General features: G+C 32.1%; 2 protein-coding genes across 5 annotated transcripts in view; one reads left to right on the top strand and one right to left on the bottom strand.

The window, feature by feature from the left end:
- Positions 1-21,647, bottom strand: part of LOC146526897 (frequenin-2) — a 147,745-nt gene that overhangs the window by 14,890 nt on the left and 111,208 nt on the right. The gene's annotated exons all lie outside the window — the stretch shown is intronic.
- On the top strand, positions 6,766-7,492 carry LOC146526901 (uncharacterized). Its single transcript, XM_085206009.1, has 2 exons — positions 6,766-6,795; positions 6,869-7,492. Exons 1-2 carry the CDS (start codon positions 6,766-6,768, stop codon positions 7,490-7,492), a joined length of 654 nt encoding a protein of 217 aa, XP_085062135.1.

Below are 21,647 nucleotides of genomic sequence, written 5' to 3'. Positions count from 1 at the left end.
AAGGAGATGTCACTGATTCGAAATGACCTAGCCTACGGGCGGCACAGTATGACCGACGCCAAAATATTCTTATAGTTCAAGCAGGCGTAGCCGCGTCCGGGTCCACTAGTATATAGATAAAAGGTCGTTGTGTCATATGGGCTTAAACGTGTGTAATCGATGGTTTTGGATTCGATTCCCACAACCAACTAGGGATACAGCGAGAGGCTGAAAAAAAAACCTATTATTTATGTGCAACGGAACAACGGAACGCCTTAACCTACCTTGGTTCCCTCTGCCTAAACGGCAGGCACGGTGAAGCTAATTTATTTTTATTTATATCTGAAAGTAGCGGGAGACATTTTAGTTTTGTTTACGTGTCCGGTGTCCCTATAGTAAATTCTAATGTAATTAACGGAAGAGCTTTATATGGCTTAGGTTAAGATGAACGCATTTTAGGGCTTATTAGATAATTTATTTACCATTTTGTATAAGAATAGTAGGGTAATAAGAGTAGCTAGTGAAATAATAAATGTTACAAATCTCTTGCGTAGATTTTTATCATTTGTATCCCGCATATAGCGGAGTAGATAGAGGGAACTCAGTGTTACGACACTCCATTCCCCACTTTCCGCCTAATTTTTAAAGCATTATCCAAGTACCAGATCGAAATAATAATCCCGAGTCGGAATCGAACCCACAACCGTCGCGTTTCGCGTCACACGCTTGTGCCTCTTCCAAAGATAAAATCTTATAATGAAGCTAATTCTTTGTGTATGAATACTACACCCCATTCTTCGCTTACCATTCGAATTCGAGACATTACGTATTAGGCCCGGTATTTATAAATTGGTCTTAACTCTGGGGTCGATCTTGATAGCCATCTTGAGATGTCGTTTTCATTTATAGATTACAATATATGAATGAAAACGGCATATTAAGATCGATGTCAGAGTTGAAATTATAAATATGGGCCGAATTTACTGTTCTCAGTCCAACATTTTGCCTTACCTTTGGCAAATATATAGTTGTGAAATGAAGATAGTTTATTACCTCAAGTGGGAATCGAACTGACAACTCGTTAACATAGACGGTGTCTGACTGCGCCAAGATAATATCCATAATTCAGATATCTATACATTTAAGTATATTAAATATTTTATACGGGTACAAGTGATAAGCTTCTACGTTCATCCATTTTATCTTGCGTTCACTTTTTATGGTTGGCAATAAACCATCGGTTGCTAAGAACGATCTTACACGGTACTTTAGAATTGATGAGGAATCCCGTTGCGATTGAACATTTAATTGCTCTCCTTTATTGACTTTCGGGATTCTTCATTTTAAAGTAGTGAACTTGGTCAATTACTTCTTAGTCGATATGGAGGAGAGAGGAACGTGTCATGTAGTTTAAAATTATTTGTAAAATGATTTTAATGAATCAAATAGGTTAATGTGTAAAAGCGACTAGTTGTGGGTTCAATTCCCACTCGCGTAAAAGGAAATATTTATTTAAATTTATATTTTTATTTCTTTGCTCTTGTGTCGAGGCGAAGTGCGGCGTTGAGTTTCCCCACTCATCACACAATGTCTTAACACTAGTTTTCATTCATAGATATATAATTTATAAACGAAATTGGCAGGTCAAGATCGATTTTTCATATATATGCAGTTTTAATGAAAGGATATTTAGTATGTTTCTAATTACTAACTAAGCAGGTACATAGAGATATATGGCTTTACTATTATAGGTAGGCATTATAATAAATCGATAACTAAAATAAATAAAATAAATTGATAACTATTGCGGAGAAATGCTTGTTAATTATTTAGTTTCAATTCTCAAATGCCAAATAAAGATTCTTCATTTCCCACAATACCTTAGCGTCGGCTTTAATAACAGGTTTTCAGCAAACGACTGAAGGAAGGACAGAATGACAAATTAGAAAATCGAGAATTAAACTTGACATAGCTAATAGGATGTTGCTCTAAATAGAAACTATTTCACAAATATACAAGATTGAGTTTAATATTGAATCAGGCGTTTAATTCTGTAATAATTTGTTTTTATTAAACAATGCGGCGTCGAATTCCGCCATTCAATCCGCAAAGCCTTGAACATTCGGTGAAAAGTGGCGAACAGAATGTCTTCTAGTTAGGTTAGTTTTAATTAGGCTATAAGCACGCTTACTTAAAAAAAAAAACCATTAATAAGTTTTAAATAAGCTATAAAATGGTTTAGGGTGGTTTCGCACTATAGTGCCGGTCACGGTCCGGCCTCATATTGTATGAGAAATGTTTTTATATTCGGGAATTAACCCGGAAGTTGATCGAAACGATAGTATGAATGCTCACATTGTTTCTCATATAAGAATATTTTATTGATGTCAAATCGAGAACGAACCGTGACTGGTACTATAGTGTGGATCTTGCCTTAATGTCCTGTGCGTAAATGGCTGGTGGGAGATAAATTTGTAGTATACTTTGCACGTTTTAATTAAGGGAAGCCTTTTTACGTTAAATAAAACGCGTAGTACTTCCATTCCTAATTAGAACAATGAGCCTGGTTAAAAAATGGCTATGAAAATTATGAATTTTACTTACTGCTTATATAAGAAATTATTAATTATTCTTCTACTGTTTGTATAACATAAATAAACTTAAGTGTAAAGTTAATTTTATCATATTATATTATTTTCATTATTTTACGAAAATAGCATCCTAAAGTAAATATCTTTTTGCTTTACTGAATGCACTTATATGGAAGCTTGGTAAGAAATTGAAAATATCCTAAAACTATTTATAAAAGTAAGTTAAATTATGGTTTTATCGAGTATTGTATTAACATTTCATTCACGATGAGAATGAAGAAGAACGTGCTCAGAAGGTTTGGGCACGTCGAAAGAATGAGTGATGAAAGAATGCCAAAAAGATCTATGATAGAAATGTGAGCGGTAAGAGAGGTAGGGGGAAATGGGTTATGTAAAAAGCATGAGGACCCCCCGGAGGTCTTGTATGAAGAGGTTGATGACGGTGGACGAGGCGAAAGAGGTATGTAGAGACTAGCGTTTGGCGCTCCGTTCTCTCTTGTTGTCGTTGCATTAACACTTCTATATCTAGTTACGACTCGTTTCTATTAAACTTTAGTGCAATAAATTATAAAGATGACATGTGCTGGAGAAAGAAAAAGTAAACAATTTTAATATAATTTTTCCTCCGAATGTAAATAAACTTATATGAATACGAATGTAAATAAACTTTATACCTAAATGGTACATTCAGTCTCGATATAACATAGAAACTATCAATTATTTTCCAAATATTTTATTATGATATCGTCCCAATAATTGCAATTGTCTATAGATATCTTGACTCTTCGTAGAATAGAATAATAATTGTTTATGAGCATCGCTTGAGTGCATTCTATTACTATCAATTTTCTTCGAAACAACGTGAAGTGGCATGGCGGAAATTGGCAAGATAGGGCTATATAAAATTTTAGTTAATTAAAATTAATTTCATTGAAGTATAGCGGTGGAACGCTGTTGATATATCTATTTCTAAACATATGTATATGGATATGGGTTCAATCATAGTCTGTCTTGTAGTACATATAATCTATATATATAAAAGGACTTGTCCTCACTGACTGAGGTAAGACGCACGCACAGCCGTAACTGCTGATGATACAAACGTTAAATTTGGACAGATGTTTACTTACGTAATCTGGACATCCACTAAGAAGGAATTTTGAAAAATTTTAACCCTAAAGGGGTGTTATAAGGGTTGGAAGTTTGTATGGAAAAAAAATTAAATCTATACCGATTTTTGTAAAATTGTAAATTCAGACTCTTAAAAATATTTAATTGAACCCGTGTTTCACGGTTTTTTAGAATTTACCCCCTAAGGGTGATAATAAGGGGTTGAAAGTTTGTATGGAAAAATCTTTAAATCGCCACCGATTTTTATAAAATTTGAAATTTAGAGTCTTAAAAATATTTCAATGAACACATGTTTCGTGGTTTATTAGAATTCACCCCTAAATAAGCAAGCGAAGCTGCGCGCATCCGCTAGTATAGTATATATATATTATATTTTAAAGCCGTTGTGGCGCAGCGGCACAAGGGTATGACGGTAACGCGACGGTTGTGGGTTCGATCCCCACTCGAGGAAGTGAAATATTTATTTACGCTTATATTTCCATTTCTTCGGTCTAGTGTCGAGGCAAAACGCGGCGTTGAGTTCTGCAGAAAGTGGGGAAAGGAGTATCTTAACACTAGGTTCTCTCTGCCTACCCTGCTGTGTGCGGGATACAGCGTGAAGCTGTTATATTAAACATTCTATAATATATATAACAATATATTATTACTTTTTATTATACCTACGTATTTTTATGACGGTATGTACGATACATATGTACCTCAAAAAAGCTCATGATACACTCTGCTTACATGTTTTATTCCCTTGATGTGAGAAAGTTTTTGCCGTGGACCTCATTTTAAAAGCCTTCTAGCATTTCCGAGGTTACTGAGGCCGTACTATTAACATTATTTAAATAATATTTTGCTATTATTTTGGAAATAATTAAAGATTTTTCATCTGCACGTATTTCCCTTATTCTACAGTAGTAAGAGAATACATAATCATATGTTCCGTTGAGCAGCGGAACCTTGTGACATACTTTACTTAACCTAACCTAGTTGAAGTAAGATTAATGTTTTAAATATAAACATTCGCTGTAGCCAGTAACAGTCGTTGTTATTATTCCTCGCATGTATCTAATATATTAAACCTACCTTTATAATATATTAAAATAGCGAAGAAATTTTTATATTTTATTAAAAAAAGTATTGCAGAAAACGAACCCATTACCTTATAGTAAAACTTTAGTTATCACAAGTTTCAGATTTAATTGGAAGAACAAACTTCCAACATAAAGTCTTATTAAAACGACAATCCATTATGTGAAGCACAGTTTAAGTTTCGCTTTTAATTATACTCTTCTTTAATTGAAATAGTTTCGAATCATTTAAGAACACAAATATTTGTCTAGGTTTATTAAGATTAAATAACTTAATAACATTTTTATTTATTGGAAATATAAAAGTAATTATATTATTAACAAAATCAAGTAAAAGATAGATATAGATAAGTGACACCTACGCCATATGCATTTATTTAAAAAAAAGTTAACCACTTATGATTTCTAATAATTATTATTTTTAATTATTTTTCATTCATAATCTATCATTTTTAAATTATTTCTGTGACGTCTGTTGAAAATATGCAATTTTTAAAATTGAAAATAGTCTTTATTTCTTTAAAAAAAAAACACTATTTCTTTATGTAGAATAGGCTCCTAAAGTTAATGTTCAGTTAATATTATACATAAAAAAATACTTTAAAAGATTTTTTCTACTTATTAATTACCATTTTAAAATTTAAACCATAATCAAACCATTTTTAAAATCATTTAAAGTATTGATTTTAAGAGCTGAATTAATTTGGCTATTGAAAAGCGGATTGATTTATTAGCGAACACCAATCCTACTATTATCGGAAGATTCAATCAAGCGATTATATTTCGGCAATTGATTGGCGCGATGAAGCTCAAATATTCTGTTAAATGCAGCAAAATAAACGAATTTCTTGCCGTCAGTATAAAAGTTGAGTAAGACAAATTTAGTCCCGTATTCATAAATCGCTCTCAAGTTTGAGATCGATCTTGAGATGACGTTTTCATTCATAAATTAAATATGTATGTTCCATTCATATATTGTCATTTTTATTAATAAAATAGATATGTAATTTATGATTGAAAACGGTAAAATAAGATCGATCTCAGACTTGAGAGTGGTTTATAAATAGGAACCCTAGCTTACCCGGTTCACCATTATGTGTAAAGTCGTATTTTCTTTAAAGAAATGGAAACGTTATGGAACGAAATGGAAACAGTGGGAATTGAACCTACAGTTATCGTATTATCGTGCTCACAAAATACGCATGATGGGGTAACTACGTCGCGATAACATAAAAATCTTTATGTATATTCTATATCTTTAATATTTATTGCTATGAAAATTGACGCGGAATTTAAAAAGAGCTTAATAAAAAAACAATTATAACCGCCGCTGCAAAAACTGAACGATAGTGAAAAATAAAATGAAAAATATTTCACGAAAAAATAACTTGCAGCACTCCTCCACTCGAGTGAATGAATAATTTTTTTTTTAATATTTTAATTTGGCAAGGGGTCGTCCCACCGGTCGTTTTGTACGGGGTCTCCATTCTACGAGACGTCTGCCCCAGCGGCCGTCGGCTCTACGACAGATGGGCGACATAAAGAGGTTGGCGGGAAGCGGATGGGTCCGAAAAGCTGGGGATCGAGTGTGGTGGCGAGAATTGGGGAAGGCCTATGTCCAACAGTGGACAAAAGATGGCTGTTGATGATGATGATGATGATGATGATGATGATTTTAATTTCTTCGCTGTGATACTTCGGATTTTTTTAGTAATAGAAACAATAGAAAATGCCACTTGGGTACGAAGTTCAAAACAAAAATAAACAAAAAAATAATAAAAAGAACAACGTCTTTGTACAGTTCAATATCATAATGAAATATTTGTTTTTCAACAGCAACCTAACGTTTATACTCGTACTAGCGTGTTTGTCTTACCAGTTGGAAGCCATTAAACATCCTTAGTGAATACTTAATGTTTGAAAACATAACAAACAGTTCCTGATAGACACCTCTACGTTATTTTTCTTCAACTCAGTCTTGAATTATGTCTTCGACTAGAAACTCCTTAAAAAACGTGAGTTTTATATGGAAAAAAACATAAGTAAGTCTTAAATAATTAATTAAACCAATATATTTTTCTCTTTCAGAAAATACTGGCTGCTTATACTGTATTTGTATTTTTAGAAATAGTTAATACTAAAGCAGTGACTTCTAAGGTTATTGGCACAGAAAAACCAAATTTTAAGAGAGGAGCAAGGAAAATAGAATCACAAACACTGTTTGTTAAGATTCCACAGGAAAATAAAGACTTACCTGCTAAAGAAATACTTCCACAGCCAATATTTCCACGAGATTTAGACTTGGGGACTGGATGTACAAATCAAATTGCGAAAATGCTAATTCCGGTAAAAGCTTCTAATGAATTAAGTCAACCTGCCTCGTGGGACGGCAAAAGTTTTATTAAAGTACCTACAATAAAACAGCCTTTTGACGAATATAAAATTATTGTGGCACAGGCGCCGAGAAACTTAAAAATCGGAAATGAACCCGTTGTCGTTTATATTGTTTTCCCTGAAGACGATGATAGTGTTAAGAATTTTAAAATTCCAGAAATTTATTTTGTTGCTAAAAACAGGTTATTAAGAAATAAGGTAGATGATCCATTTCTAATTATAGACAACAATAGAACGGTTTCAGGATATAAAAGTAATAAAGTTACAAGAATTATTAGATTTAGAAACAAGTTCGCTGATCTATTTGGATACAGATAAAAAATCAAAAGGAAATATGGCAACAAAAATTAGACAAACAATAGAATGAACAGTAAACAGTGATATTATTATAAAATAAGTTTTTATAGCTTCACGCTCTATCATGCAAATAACAGAGTAGGCAGAGGCAATCTGGGAATCTAGTGCCAAGACGTTCCCATTAAGACACTTCTGTTCCCCACTTTTGGCCACTTTTGGCCAAATTGGTTGGTTGCATTCTGGAAGCAATGGAGACGATGGTTTTCATGGCATGGATGGCGATTCAACGCCGCGTTTTGTCTTGTTTTCAGAGCGTATATTAAATATTTCATAACCTGAAGTGAGAATCGAACCCACTTGTGCCCGTTCCAGGACTGGCCTCTATAACTTACATATAAAATGAATAAAACCTTTAATTTTAGAATTTTATGTAATATTCATATTTGAAAATATATTTAACACCCAATTAGATATATTTAATTATACAAGCAACCACTGTGTTAAAGGTGCTAACGTTACGTAAGCAAAGAGACCCGGTAGAGCCATTACGTTCCAGGCCAGCGATCATCAGCGTAAGTCGATATCGATCAGGTCGGATAACTCAGTGAAATGAAAGATGAGAGCCCTTGACTTGAACGGAGAGCGCGGTTTGAATTACACCAGCCTACTATTAAAATAGTTAAATTTTGATTGTAGTTCTTTTGTATCTTCAACAACACTATGTAAATCGTGCACTTATTATTAATAATTAATTGGAATTATAAATTTAATACAGGTAAAACGTTTAATACAAGAAATATAGGTAAAACGTTGTAATATTTTTGGTCAGTATTATTTATTTTCATTGCTTAGTATTATATTTAAAAAAAATATTAGTAAGCATCTACTTTATAGAAAATGTAATTATAGTATCGTTTATATGGAATACTGCGGAAAAACTATACTTAGCTCCACAGACTGGGCTAGAAAGATAAAAATAATCTTTGTGGAATATCACCTGGGTCAAAGATTTACAATTTTTTTTGTAATTTAAATATATTTCGTTTTTCAATAGTTTCTGAATACATTATATTATGTAAAATATTATTTTGCTCAAAGGTATTTTACGATCTTCAATGAACCTTCAGCTTCCTTTAGCTTTAATTCGTATAATAATAATGCCAGCCAGTAGAGACCAGTCGTGGCACATGTGTGTGACTGTAAGCGCAACTGGTTATGAGTTCGATGCCCATTAGACGAAATGAAATATTTGATATTTTCATTACTTCGCTCTGGTGTCGAGGCAGAGCGCGGCGTTCAGTTCCGCCATTCAATAAACGCTTGCAGAATTTGGAGGAAAAATGGGGAATTCAGTGTTAAAACACTAATTTCCCTCTGCCTACCCTGCTGAGTGCGGGATATAGAGTGAAGCTGAAAAAAAAGTAAAATAAGCGAGTGAAACATCAAAATCCGAAAAACAACTTGTTACGTTACATCATTACAAGTTAATAAATTAATAATAAATAAAAATTAATATTAATTATTAAATAAAGTTAAATGTGATAACTTCACACGATCGAAATAATAATTTTGTTGTTATTTTTATACTCTAAAGATTTCAATGCAATATCTACTTACGTATATAGAAATATTTTATTACGAAAGTTGTGTCACGGCCATACTTATTTAAAATGCTAATTATATCAATTGATGATTTTTTAAGCAGTTTATATTATAAATTAAGTTTAATTTCGTGCATTTTATAGATAAAACCTATTAATGTAGAATTTTTATGCAGCGAATATAGATTAATTAAGAGAGATTAGTGTTTATAATTTGCAACAAATTTTAGTAGTTTATGATATTGCAAAAAAAAGAAGATTGGTGCTTTTTCCGTATAGCAGAGGAAAACAAAGAAAAGACATTCCGTTCCTCAATTTCCGCTCGATTTTGGACATAGGAATATCCCTTAAATTGGGTGAAATCTTTGGTAGTGAGGAATTGAAATATTTATTTGCTCATTTGGGAATTGAACCCGTTTTGTTTAGTCAGACACAGTGCCGCTGAGCCGCGACGGTCTCTGAAATTTAAAGCTTTCAAATCATTCAAATTATATGTTATTTATTTAATTTTTGTGACACTGTATAATTAAACGACGCCATTATATTTACAAATTAATGTATGACAACATGAGATTATTCTTCTCTTATTTCACAACAGCTGGATTAACGTGTAATTTATTAGTGCCTGTGAAAGTATTACGTCAAATTTGCATTTATTATTATATTTTTGTTTGCATTTCATTTGTGATAAGCATTGTGTTTTTTTATTTATTTATTTTATTTAGTTTAGCTGTATACCGAATGTAGGAGGGTAGGCAGAGGAAGCTTAGTGGTAAGACACTCTGTTCCCCACTTTCCTTAGAATTCTGAAGAAATGAAAATATAACATATTTAATTTAGTCGAGTGGGAATAGAATCCACAACCTGTCACATTTAAAGCCACGACCGGCCTCACGAAATTGAAAGATGAAATATAGAAATATATTTTAAAATTTCACTTCCATAAAATCAAATAAGAGACGACCTGGTTCTTTCTAAAAATACAAATAGCCAATCGGCTTAACTGGATTAAGAATTATTTTAAGTTATACAGCATATATCTGTAGCTTCTGTGCAACCGCAGTTGGGTTGCGGTTCCATCCGCTAATGAAATATTGGAAGATACCCAAAAAGGTTTTTATGATATGTATGATATTTGGGTCAATATTGTAAAAGGTATACAAGGTTATATTTATATGATTTTTTAAAATAAAATCATTTCAGCTTCTTGGATAGTTGTATAACAAAAAAAAACAGTTATGTAGTGCATATATATTTATATGGCACGAAGTGAGAGCTTACAATAAAAACAAAAGAAAAAACGCATGTGCATTCCGGATATGCAGTAGGGGAGATGAAGAAACCTGGAGTAGAAAGTGGGGTAGGAAATGTCTTAACACTCCTTCGTGAGACGCGGTTTGTCTAGTTACCAGAGCAAGGAAATAAAAATAGCTCATTACCCCGAATCGGAATAGAACCCACAACCGTCACGTTTATATTCAGACGATATAACCACTTTTCTCCATCTTGAGTGGTGGAACTCATCTCGCTTAGAGAAGATGTCTTCTGTATTCATTAAGTAATTGTATTCATAAATAAATATCACCATTATAAAGTCTTTAGAGACGTTTGGCCTTAATTTGTTACTTAAATTGAGTTATATTTAAATTATACATTTTTAAGCAACATAGAGTCAGAGGACTTATCAATATAATTATAATTAATTTATTCATATTATATTGTATAATATTATTGGATCATAATTTTGTGTTATTTAAAGTTAATTTTTTGAAATGTGCAAATTTTGTTTGGTTTTTCATTTTTATAGACAAATTAAATTGTTTAGTATTTTTCTTAGCTTCACTCTGGTTATACACATTCCTATTAAGATGTTTCCGTTCTCAATTTTCCGCTGAATTCTGAAATCACTGCGTGTTGATTGGCGGAACACAACGCCGAGCTTTGCCTCGTTATCAAAGATTAAATATTTATTTAAATTTATATTTTCATTTCTTCGCTTTGTGTCGAGGCAAAGCGCGGGGTTGAGTTCCGCCACTCAACACGCAATGTCTCCAGAATTCGGCATAAAGTAGGGAACAACCTTGTGCGGGATACAGTTTTTATTAATTTTTATGATTCTAGGTTATTTTATTTAATTAAGAAGAAATATATTATTAAATAATCGACGTATCATTATTTTTCTAAACATTAACTTAGTCAATTTGTTGTTATTGTGAAATTATAGCCAAAAACAATTCAAAACACTGCTAATAAATTACCATTAAATTAAATTAACATTATATTATAAGTTACATTTAATATATCTTAAATATATTTCAAATATATTATACATAGTTCTAATTACAGATTTGATATTTTATAGCTTATGTAGAAACCCTATTACCGAATACATCTTTAGTTATTTAGAAATTACCAACTAAACTTTTAATTGTAGATTGCGATACATCACCGTCGTTATACAAATGGCTCGATCGTTGGAGGCCTCGGCCGATGTAATTACAAAAGTTCCCAAAATTGAAGTCATTATGAAACTTTTTTATTTTATAGATTTTTTTTGAAGCTATTTTTATGATTTGATGTTAATCGTTTATAGGTTCAAAGTTACGGTTAAAGGTACGGACATTCACCTATCGGTTAACTTGTGAAAGGTTATTTACTATGATGGTATAATGGTGATTGAGTCGGTAACAATTACATATAGTAATTTATTATGGAAAAGGACATAAGGTTCAATCCCCACTCGAGGAAGTGAAATATTAATTTACGTTTATATTTCCATTTCTTGCTCTTGCTCTTGCTCTTGCTCTTCTGCTCTGTTGTAGAGGCAAAGCGCGGCCGAGTTCTGCCCCTCAACACGCAATGCCTCCAGAATTCGGCAGAGAGTGGGGAACGAAGTGTCTTAACACTAGAGTCACTCGGCCTACCCTGCTATGAGGAGGGGGGGGGGGGGGGGGCTTCCCGCGTGATAGTAAAAAAAAATATTATAAAATATTATATATATAAAATACAGAAATATATTATGTAATTATAGTAGTTTTGTACTGACCGTCGCGTCGGCCAGCGATTTCTCCGAACGGAAATCGAACTCACAACCTCCGAGCTTACAGTCAAGCGGTCGCAATATAACATAGTTATCATATTATGTACTACAAATGAATTTTCGTATTACAAAATTGTACGGTCGTTGGAACTACCACTAAAAGTTACGAGGTTTGATCGCAGCTATTCTCAACAGGACTTTGCTTATAACGTAGCTTCCACAAGTTCCTTAGTTGCAAGTTGGTAATCTCTTCTATATTATGAGTTAGTGGCCTTAAATTCATTAGATGATGCAGAAGTTGAAATATGTTTTAATGTACTAAATTCAACAGAATTCTATTAATTCATGTTTAAATATTTTATTTTTGAGCGAAATTTTGTATGCTAGATTTGATTTAAGAAATAAGTCAGCTTCACGCTGTATCCCGCACACAGCAGGATAGGCAGAGGGAATCTCACGAAGAAATGGAAATATACATTTAAATAAATATTTCATCTCATCGAGTGGGGATCGAACTCACAACCAGACGGCTTTACAGTCACACTTTGTGCCTCTGCGCCACGACTGGCCTCAAATAAGTGTTATTGTAGAAAAAGATTAAACATAAACTTTGGTAAATAATCCAGATACTAAATATAATGTAATAATTAATTGAATGGAATTAAATATCCTATTGCTATGAAACAGACGCCATCATGGCGCAGCAGAACATCGTCTGGTTATAATAAACGCGACGTTTATCCCCACTCGGTAATATTAAATAATTTCATTTTCTCGCCCTGACGTGACATGTGACGGAGTTTAAAGCCGCGCTTTGTCCTATACGGCGCGTTTTGTCCTACATATGTCTCCAATTCGGGCTGGAAATGGAAGAAAATAGTGCTTTAATAAAAATTTCTCCCTATGTACATGCATGAAGCTAAAAAAATAGAATATAACATACTAGTAACGAATATTTAAATATTAGTAAGTACATAAGTATCTACAAATAATACAAAAAAAAAATGTTATAAACTAATGTCAACGTGAAAGGCTTAAAGTATCTCCTAATTACTATTTGAAAATTCTAATTAAGATTTCTTAAGAGTGCTTACTGTATGGGTTTTAGATTCTAAATTGATACTTTTACGCAACACTCTTTTCATTTAAAATTCGCAGTTTCAAATCATACTTTTAAATTTCAAAATTTCATACTTTTAAATTTCAAATTTGTACTTTTATACATCAAATTTGCACTTTTAAGCTTCAAATTCGTTCTTTTTGACAAAATAATTTGTGTAAAAACACTCCGTTCGCGACGAGTGATGAAACTCAACGCCCCGCTTTGTCTGGGCCGACCAGGGAATGTAAAATAATGCAAGCCCCGAATGGGAAACGAACCTACAACCATCCCATTCAAATACACTGCGCTACGATGGCCTTATGTGTAGTTAACCTTTATAAATTTTGTCACATATCGACTTCCAATTTTACCCCCCCCCCCCAGACCTCCCCCCAAATGTGTCATTAGTTCCAAGCATAACATGAGTAATGGCCACATTATTGAATGATAGAGTGTGATATTGATTGAATTTTGATGAAGAGATATGAACTTGACGTTATTTTACTATTAGAGTTGCAGCATTTATGAAACATTGAGGCCGTCGCGTCATCGTGGCGCAGTGGCACAAGGGTGTGACTGCATCGCGATGGTTGTAGGTTCATCCCTACTCGGGGAAAGGAATTATTATTTATTTATTTATATTTTCATTTCCTCGCTCTGCCACCGAGGCAGAGGCCCGGCGTTGAGTTCCGCCACTCAACACACGGAGTGAATTAACATTAGGTTCCCTGTAACGGAATACAGCTTAAAGCATTCTTTTGTATTTAAACTATGTAAATGTAGTATTTTCATAGAAAATTAATGAAGTCGTATGAGTCTTTCGCCATCCTATACGGCATTTTAGTCATATATACTAAATTTATTTCATTTCGAGTGTAAAATACTACTATTTATTGAGCTTAAGTAGTTTGGCCCTGAAAAGGTAAGACCACACAAACTGTCAGGGTTATAATAAATATTTAGCACCATTTAGCGTCGTTTAGTGCTAATGTGAAAGTAAACAATATCATATTTGTTAATATGTATTACAAATCGCGATTAGCAGCCTTCAAAAGTCCTTTCTTATTTTGGTAACGACTGAACAGCCCATTTTTAGGGTTCCGTACCTCAGAAGGTAAAAACGGAACCCGTATAGGATTACTTTTTGTTTGTCTGTCCGTCTGACAAGGCCTTCTATCTCGAGACTGCGTGGAGGTATCAAGCTAAAATTAATCTATATATATAAAAGGACTTGTCCTCACTGACTGAGGTAAGACGCACGCACAGCTGTAACTGCTGATGATAGAAACGTGAAATTTGGACAATTGTTTACTTTTGTAATCTGGACATCCACTAAGAAGGGATTTTGAAAAATTTTTACCCTAAAGGGGTGAAATAGGGGTGCAAAGTTTGTATGGAAAAAAAATTAAACCGGCACCGATTTTTATAAAATTTGAAATTTAGATTTTTAAAAGTATTTAATTGAATACGTGTTTCATCGTTTTCTAGAATTCTCCCCCTAAGGGTGCAAATAAGGGGTTGAAAGTTTGTATAGATTTTTTTTTAAATCTGCACCAATTTTTATAAAATTTTAAATTCAGACTCTTAAAAGTATTTAATTGAACACATGTTTCATGGTTTTCTAGAATTCTTCCCCTAAGGGTGCAAATAAGGGGTTGAAAGTTTGTATGGAAAAATCTTTAAAACGCCACCGATTATTGTAAAATGTTAAATTTAGACTCTTAAAAATATTTCATTGAACACATGTTTCGTGGTTTATTAGAATTCACCCCTAATTACGGAAGCGAAGCTGCGCGCGTCCGCTAGTATTATATATTTAAGTCTATGGTCCCTTGAAGCACAGAAAGAAATCAAGCATCTAAGTCAACGCAAGATACAAGCATCTATGCGTTGATTTTGCTACATTTTCTATTAATTTCGCCGTGTATTAAAAACCTATGGAGTACTTCTTACCTAACTAATAAAATAAATAAAGGAAAATATTCGAAAAGTGAACATTGAACAAAATGAGTGCATATGCAAACTTAATTTTGTCAACTCTGTTAACTAGGCATGGGCGTTATCGTTTTTTTTCGATAACGGTTATGAAACCGATATATGGTTTTCATAACGATATCAAAAACGGTTTTCAGATATCGATATTGATAATACAGTTTACATACGTTAAATCATTTTTAACGAAATAAAATGAAGGCAAATTGACATTAAATAGGGATGAGTTCGATATATCAAAACGTAACTTAAAACCGATATGTTAAGGAAAACATAACGTATCGATATTTGTTTTTAGAAAACCGTTTTTACAGAAACTTAAAACTCAACATAGCTGTGATCTGAACAAAACCGTAATAACGCAAAACTTTTGAAACGTCAAACGGTTTTATATTAAAACTAACTTCCTCTCTTTCTAACTAACTTATTCCGAACGGGCGTAAATGAGATAAGGCGAATATCTGATAAACTGATATTCGTTACCTCTCTTTCTATCCGTATATTCTTCACGGGTGTAAAAGAAATGAAGCGGATACCCGATAACTAACTAACTAACAGATTCATGTTTCGGCGGTTTTCTTACATTACATCTACAAGTTATTATTTCGTCGTTATGAAATCGAACTTCTAAGTAAACGAATAAGGTTGAAATTTGGATATGATTTTGTATTTTAATATTATTTCAATTTAATTACTAAATATTGTTTTTTTACATTTGATTATAGTTTTTATTTATATGTAATACTAATTATATATATTTATTATGATATTATAATGTTATAATTATGATTTTGCGTTTATTGACAATTCGAAAAAAAAACGATATCTGAAAACCGTTTTTGATATCGATACGAAAACCATATATCGGTTTCATAACCGTTAACGGAAAAAAACGATAACGCCCATCTCTAACATTAAACGCTGGTTGCGTTTTTTAAAAGTATTATGAATATATGTTGATTTACATACAGCCAGGTTATCAGCATTGTCTTTTTTATCAAAATGGGTCCATATCTCACGCACTTTACGCGACATTTTTAAGAAAAAAATTATGTCTATATACACTAATATATTTAAGCTATACACTAACACTAATTAACTTTAAACTATATAGAAATTGTTGTTAAAAAAAGTATATACACACACTGAAATGCACAATTTTTAAGGAAACCTCGTCCGCAATACGTCAAAGGACTAAATACAATACTAAACTATTTCTAAAATATTAAAAATTTGAAAATAAATTTCAAATAAGCATTTGTCACTTAAAAACAAACGTTTAGAATTTAAAAGTCGAATCCACTCAAGTGTGAAAATAATATGAATATTTTAACCAAATTTCAACCTTATTCCCATTATATAGAAGTTCTTTTTTGTAACGTAAAGTTATAATATCTTAAAGATGCAAGTTATCGGATATTCGCTTCATTTCTTTTACACTCGTGAGAAACATATAGTTAGAAAGAGAGGTAGTTACTTAGTTCGTGTTATGCGAAGTTTTCGTTTTTACGTTTTCGTTGCGATAGCTGCTGTGTGTGATTTTAAGTTTTAATACGCATCTGATACTTTCGATAAGTTTCTATGACAACGGTTTTTTAGAAACAGATATCGATATGGTATGGTTTCTGCATCGTATCGGTTACAAGTTACGTTTTGTTATATCGAACTCATCCCTACTGTTAACCCTACAACCCTGAAATTGGTACGGAACCCTCGGTGGGCGAGTCCGACTCGCGCTTAACCAGTTTTTTAAGATTTAAGCTTTAATAATATTAACCTTCACCGCATGGGCAAAGGCTTATCGAAAGTAGCAACTGTTGCTCTTGGGAAATTGATTTTTATATAATGACGGATAGTATTCTAATTGTTACTTATAAGGTCGTTCTCAATATTACTCAATTTAAAATGGAATTAAAATTTTTATTTTAAAAAGTGAAGTATAAGATAAAATTCAGCTGTGAATTTGTTTGCAATTTTTTTTTTATTTTATATATTATATAAAATTTAAACAAAAGGACAATAAACAAGAAGATTATGTGTACTATTATTAACATTTTATCTTCACGCAAATCTCGTTTCATGCGGGATAGGCAGTCAGAAAATAATAATTTTGTTTTAATATGAATTTAATGATTTTTTTAGAAATGCCTTAAAATTAAATTATTAAATATCGAAGTTAACGTTCTAAGAGTGAACGCCATAGACTAGGGATGAGTTCGATATAACAAAACGTAACTTGTAACCGATACGATGCAGAAACCATACCATATCGATATCTGTTTCTAAAAAACCGTTGTCATAGAAACTTATCGAAAGTATCAGATGCGTATTAAAACTTAAAATCACACACAGCAGCTATCGCAACGAAAACGTAAAAACGAAAACTTCGCATAACACGAACTAAGTAACTACCTCTCTTTCTAACTATATGTTTCTCACGAGTGTAAAAGAAATGAAGCGAATATCCGATAACTTGCATCTTTAAGATATTATAACTTTACGTTACAAAAAAGAACTTCTATATAATAGGAATAAGGTTTAAATTTGGTTAAAATATTCATATTATTTTCACACTTGAGTGGATTCGACTTTTAAATTCTAAACGTTTGTTTTTAAGTGACAAATGCTTATTTGAAATTTATTTTCAAATTTTTAATATTTTAGAAATAGTTTAGTATTGTATTTAGTCCTTTGACGTATTGCGGACGAGGTTTCCTTAAAAATTGTGCATTTCAGTGTGTGTATATACTTTTTTTAACAACAATTTCTATATAGTTTAAAGTTAATTAGTGTTAGTGTATAGCTTAAATATATTAGTGTATATAGACATAATTTTTTTCTTAAAAATGTCGCGTAAAGTGCGTGAGATATGGACCCATTTTGATAAAAAAGACAATGCTGATAACCTGGCTGTATGTAAATCAACATATATTCATAATACTTTTAAAAAACGCAACCAGCGTTTAATGTTAGAGATGGGCGTTATCGTTTTTTTCCGTTAACGGTTATGAAACCGATATATGGTTTTCGTATCGATATCAAAAACGGTTTTCAGATATCGTTTTTTTTTCGAATTGTCAATAAACGCAAAATCATAATTATAACATTATAATATCATAATAAATATATATAATTAGTATTACATATAAATAAAAACTATAATCAAATGTAAAAAAACAATATTTAGTAATTAAATTGAAATAATATTAAAATACAAAATCATATCCAAATTTCAACCTTATTCGTTTACTTAGAAGTTCGATTTCATAACGACGAAATAATAACTTGTAGATGTAATGTAAGAAAACCGCCGAAACATGAATCTGTTAGTTAGTTAGTTATCGGGTATCCGCTTCATTTCTTTTACACCCGTGAAGAATATACGGATAGAAAGAGAGGTAACGAATATCAGTTTATCAGATATTCGCCTTATCTCATTTACGCCCGTTCGGAATAAGTTAGTTAGAAAGAGAGGAAGTTAGTTTTAATATAAAACCGTTTGACGTTTCAAAAGTTTTGCGTTATTACGGTTTTGTTCAGATCACAGCTATGTTGAGTTTTAAGTTTCTGTAAAAACGGTTTTCTAAAAACAAATATCGATACGTTATGTTTTCCTTAACATATCGGTTTTAAGTTACGTTTTGATATATCGAACTCATCCCTATTTAATGTCAATTTGCCTTCATTTTATTTCGTTAAAAATGATTTAACGTATGTAAACTGTATTATCAATATCGATATCTGAAAACCGTTTTTGATATCGTTATGAAAACCATATATCGGTTTCATAACCGTTATCGAAAAAAAACGATAACGCCCATGCCTACCATAGACGTTTATTGCAATAGGTTTAAATAGGTATTATATAACCAAAAATTGTATAGATTTGTTGCAATAAGAATGAAATCTTATATATACGAATATTTTGGAAAGAAATAAAATTTGTACAGGATTTCCCTACCAGGTAACCAGGCAAGGCGCGAGGTTGAGTTCCGCCCTTCAATAAATAATACACCCACAATTCCGCAGAAAGTGAGGAACGCAAATGTCTTAATAAGAACGGAGTATCTTAGCACTAGGTTCCCAGGTTCCCTAAGCCTACTCTGCGAAGTGTACAAAAAAAAGTATAAAATAATAATAGTATTTGTATGATTTAATTTAATAAATATTTCATTAAACAATACAATAAGATGAATCATGTATAGTATGAAGCTTCCAACTATGAGCTTGTCTCACCCCGAGGCTATAGTATAATAGACTAGTATGCGCCAACGAGGATCTTAATATTGCTCTTTCTGTTTTCTCTAGTGTAAATTATATATATAAGAATAAATATATATAAACCTAAAATATGTTTGTTATTTATTTACTAGCAGCCCGCCCGCGGCTTTAACCGTTTAAGCTGCGTAATATATGGGATTTATATACATCTATATATATAAAATCAAAAGGTCACTCACTCATCACGAAATCTCAGAAACTACATGTGCTAGGAATCTCAAATTTTGCATAGGAGTTATTTATAGGACGTAGGTGCTCGCTAAGACAGGAATTTGCAATATTCGACTCCTAAGGGGAAGAAATAGGGGTTGAAAAATTGTATGAAACTTCGTTACTACAAATGCTAGGAGTGTCAAATTTTGCATAGACGTCACTAGGACGTAGTCATGGAGACAGAAATTAATAATAACATAGTTCACGCGGGTGAAACCGCGAGCGGGCCGCTAGTCTTCTATATATATAAAATCGAAAGGTCACTCACTCATCACGAAATCTCAGAAACTACATGTGCTAGGAATCTTAAATGTTGCATAGGAGTTATTTATAGGACGTAGGTGTTCGCTGAGACGGGAATTTGTAATATTCAACTTCTAAGGGGTTGTTTTTGGGGTCGAAAGTTTGTATGAAACTTCGTTACTACAAATTAATAATAACATAGTTCACGCAGGTGAAACCTCGAGCGGGCCGCTAGTATATATATATATATATATATATATATACAACTTCTGTTGCTATATAATCTAAAATTTATTTTGCATCATAAACATATATTTTTAAATAATATCTTTTATGACATAAGTTTTACTTAAATGTGGTAATGTCTTCAGGCCGTCGTGAGTTCTGCCATTCAATACTCATTGCCTCGAGATTTCAGCGGAAAGTGGAGAACGGAGTGTCTTAAAACTAGGTTCCCTCCGGCTACACACTACTAAATGCGAAATAGAAAAATATCTACTTTGTTACGAGAGGAAGCGTGACCAATAAAAAATACATTACACTTAAAATACAGTAAAAAAATAAAAAAAAAACAAAAAATAAATAATTATCTAAATGTTTATTTTATCTCATGGTTGCGTAAGATAGTGACAAGAATGCTGTTGAAAACAATAATAATATATAAAGTATGCAATTAATGTTCAATGACATTATGAATGGAAACTGAAATTTTAACGATCGCTTGCAGTCATTTCTCAGGATATTGGTAATGATTTTGTAAATTATATGTGTATTTGGATGACGTCAAAATTTCAGGGCGTCAAAGCATTTAGTCTGAGATCCCAGGGCCCCCAGACCTACGTCATTTTAGCAAAGATGAAATTTTGAGGATTAATAACCCAATAAATAGTTAAGACTGAATGAATACTTTCTAACTTGAAAGTATATATTATTAATTTTTTGTTTAAATATTAGAAATAGAAATCCATCTATCGATAAAAAAGATACACGTAGGAGACCGGATTTAATTATTACAGACTTCAAATCACAAGCCAGTATCTATAACCATTTTCAATTTTTTGGGAAAAAAAAAATTATACCAAATATGAATAGACTGGTTTGAAATTAAGATTTTTTCTTGGTAATAATAAGAAATAGGGTTTCTTATAAAACACATTTGATTTATTCCAAGCCTTTTCATAGAGCGACAAAAGAGAATATGAACGACAAGTATAAAGTTAGTGCTTAAGTGAACGTATGATTACAAAATGTTTCCGAAAGGTTGAACCTAATCGGTAATACGAAAATGTCTATAGATATTGTATCAATTCGATTGTTTCGTCATATTTTATTGCGAAAACTTTGGCGCTTATCATAGGTACTATATATATATATATATATATATATATATATATATATATAGAAAAGGAATTGTCCTCACTGACTGAGGTAAGACGCACGCATTGCCGTAACCGCTGTGCGTAGAAACGTTAAATTTGGACAGATGTTTGCTTTCGTAATCTGGACATCCACTAAGAAGGGATTTTGAATTTTAACTAGAACTGAATTTTAAAGAAATAGGGGTTGTAAGTTTGTATGGAAAAAACTTTAAATAGGTACCGATTTTTATGAAATTTAAAATTTATATTCTTAAAAGTATTTAATTGAACACGTGTTTCATGGTTTTCTAGAATTCTCCCCTCAAGGGTGCAAATAAGGGGTTGA

This window comes from Heliconius melpomene, chromosome 21 (assembly GCF_056956725.1).
Source record: "Heliconius melpomene rosina isolate 202511_hmr_F chromosome 21, ASM5695672v1, whole genome shotgun sequence".
Classification (NCBI taxonomy): domain Eukaryota; kingdom Metazoa; phylum Arthropoda; class Insecta; order Lepidoptera; family Nymphalidae; genus Heliconius; species Heliconius melpomene.
Note: the sequence above shows the minus strand (reverse complement) of the source record. Positions and strands in the feature narration are given on the sequence as shown.

Bases quoted from the DNA above. Each gene is read 5' to 3' on its own strand.
- LOC146526901 (XM_085206009.1), top strand. From the start codon at position 6,766: ATGTCTTCGACTAGAAACTCCTTAAAAAAC. The intron at 6,796-6,868 runs GTGAGTTTTATA...TTTCTCTTTCAG, and splicing joins CTAGAAACTCCTTAAAAAAC to AAAATACTGGCTGCTTATAC.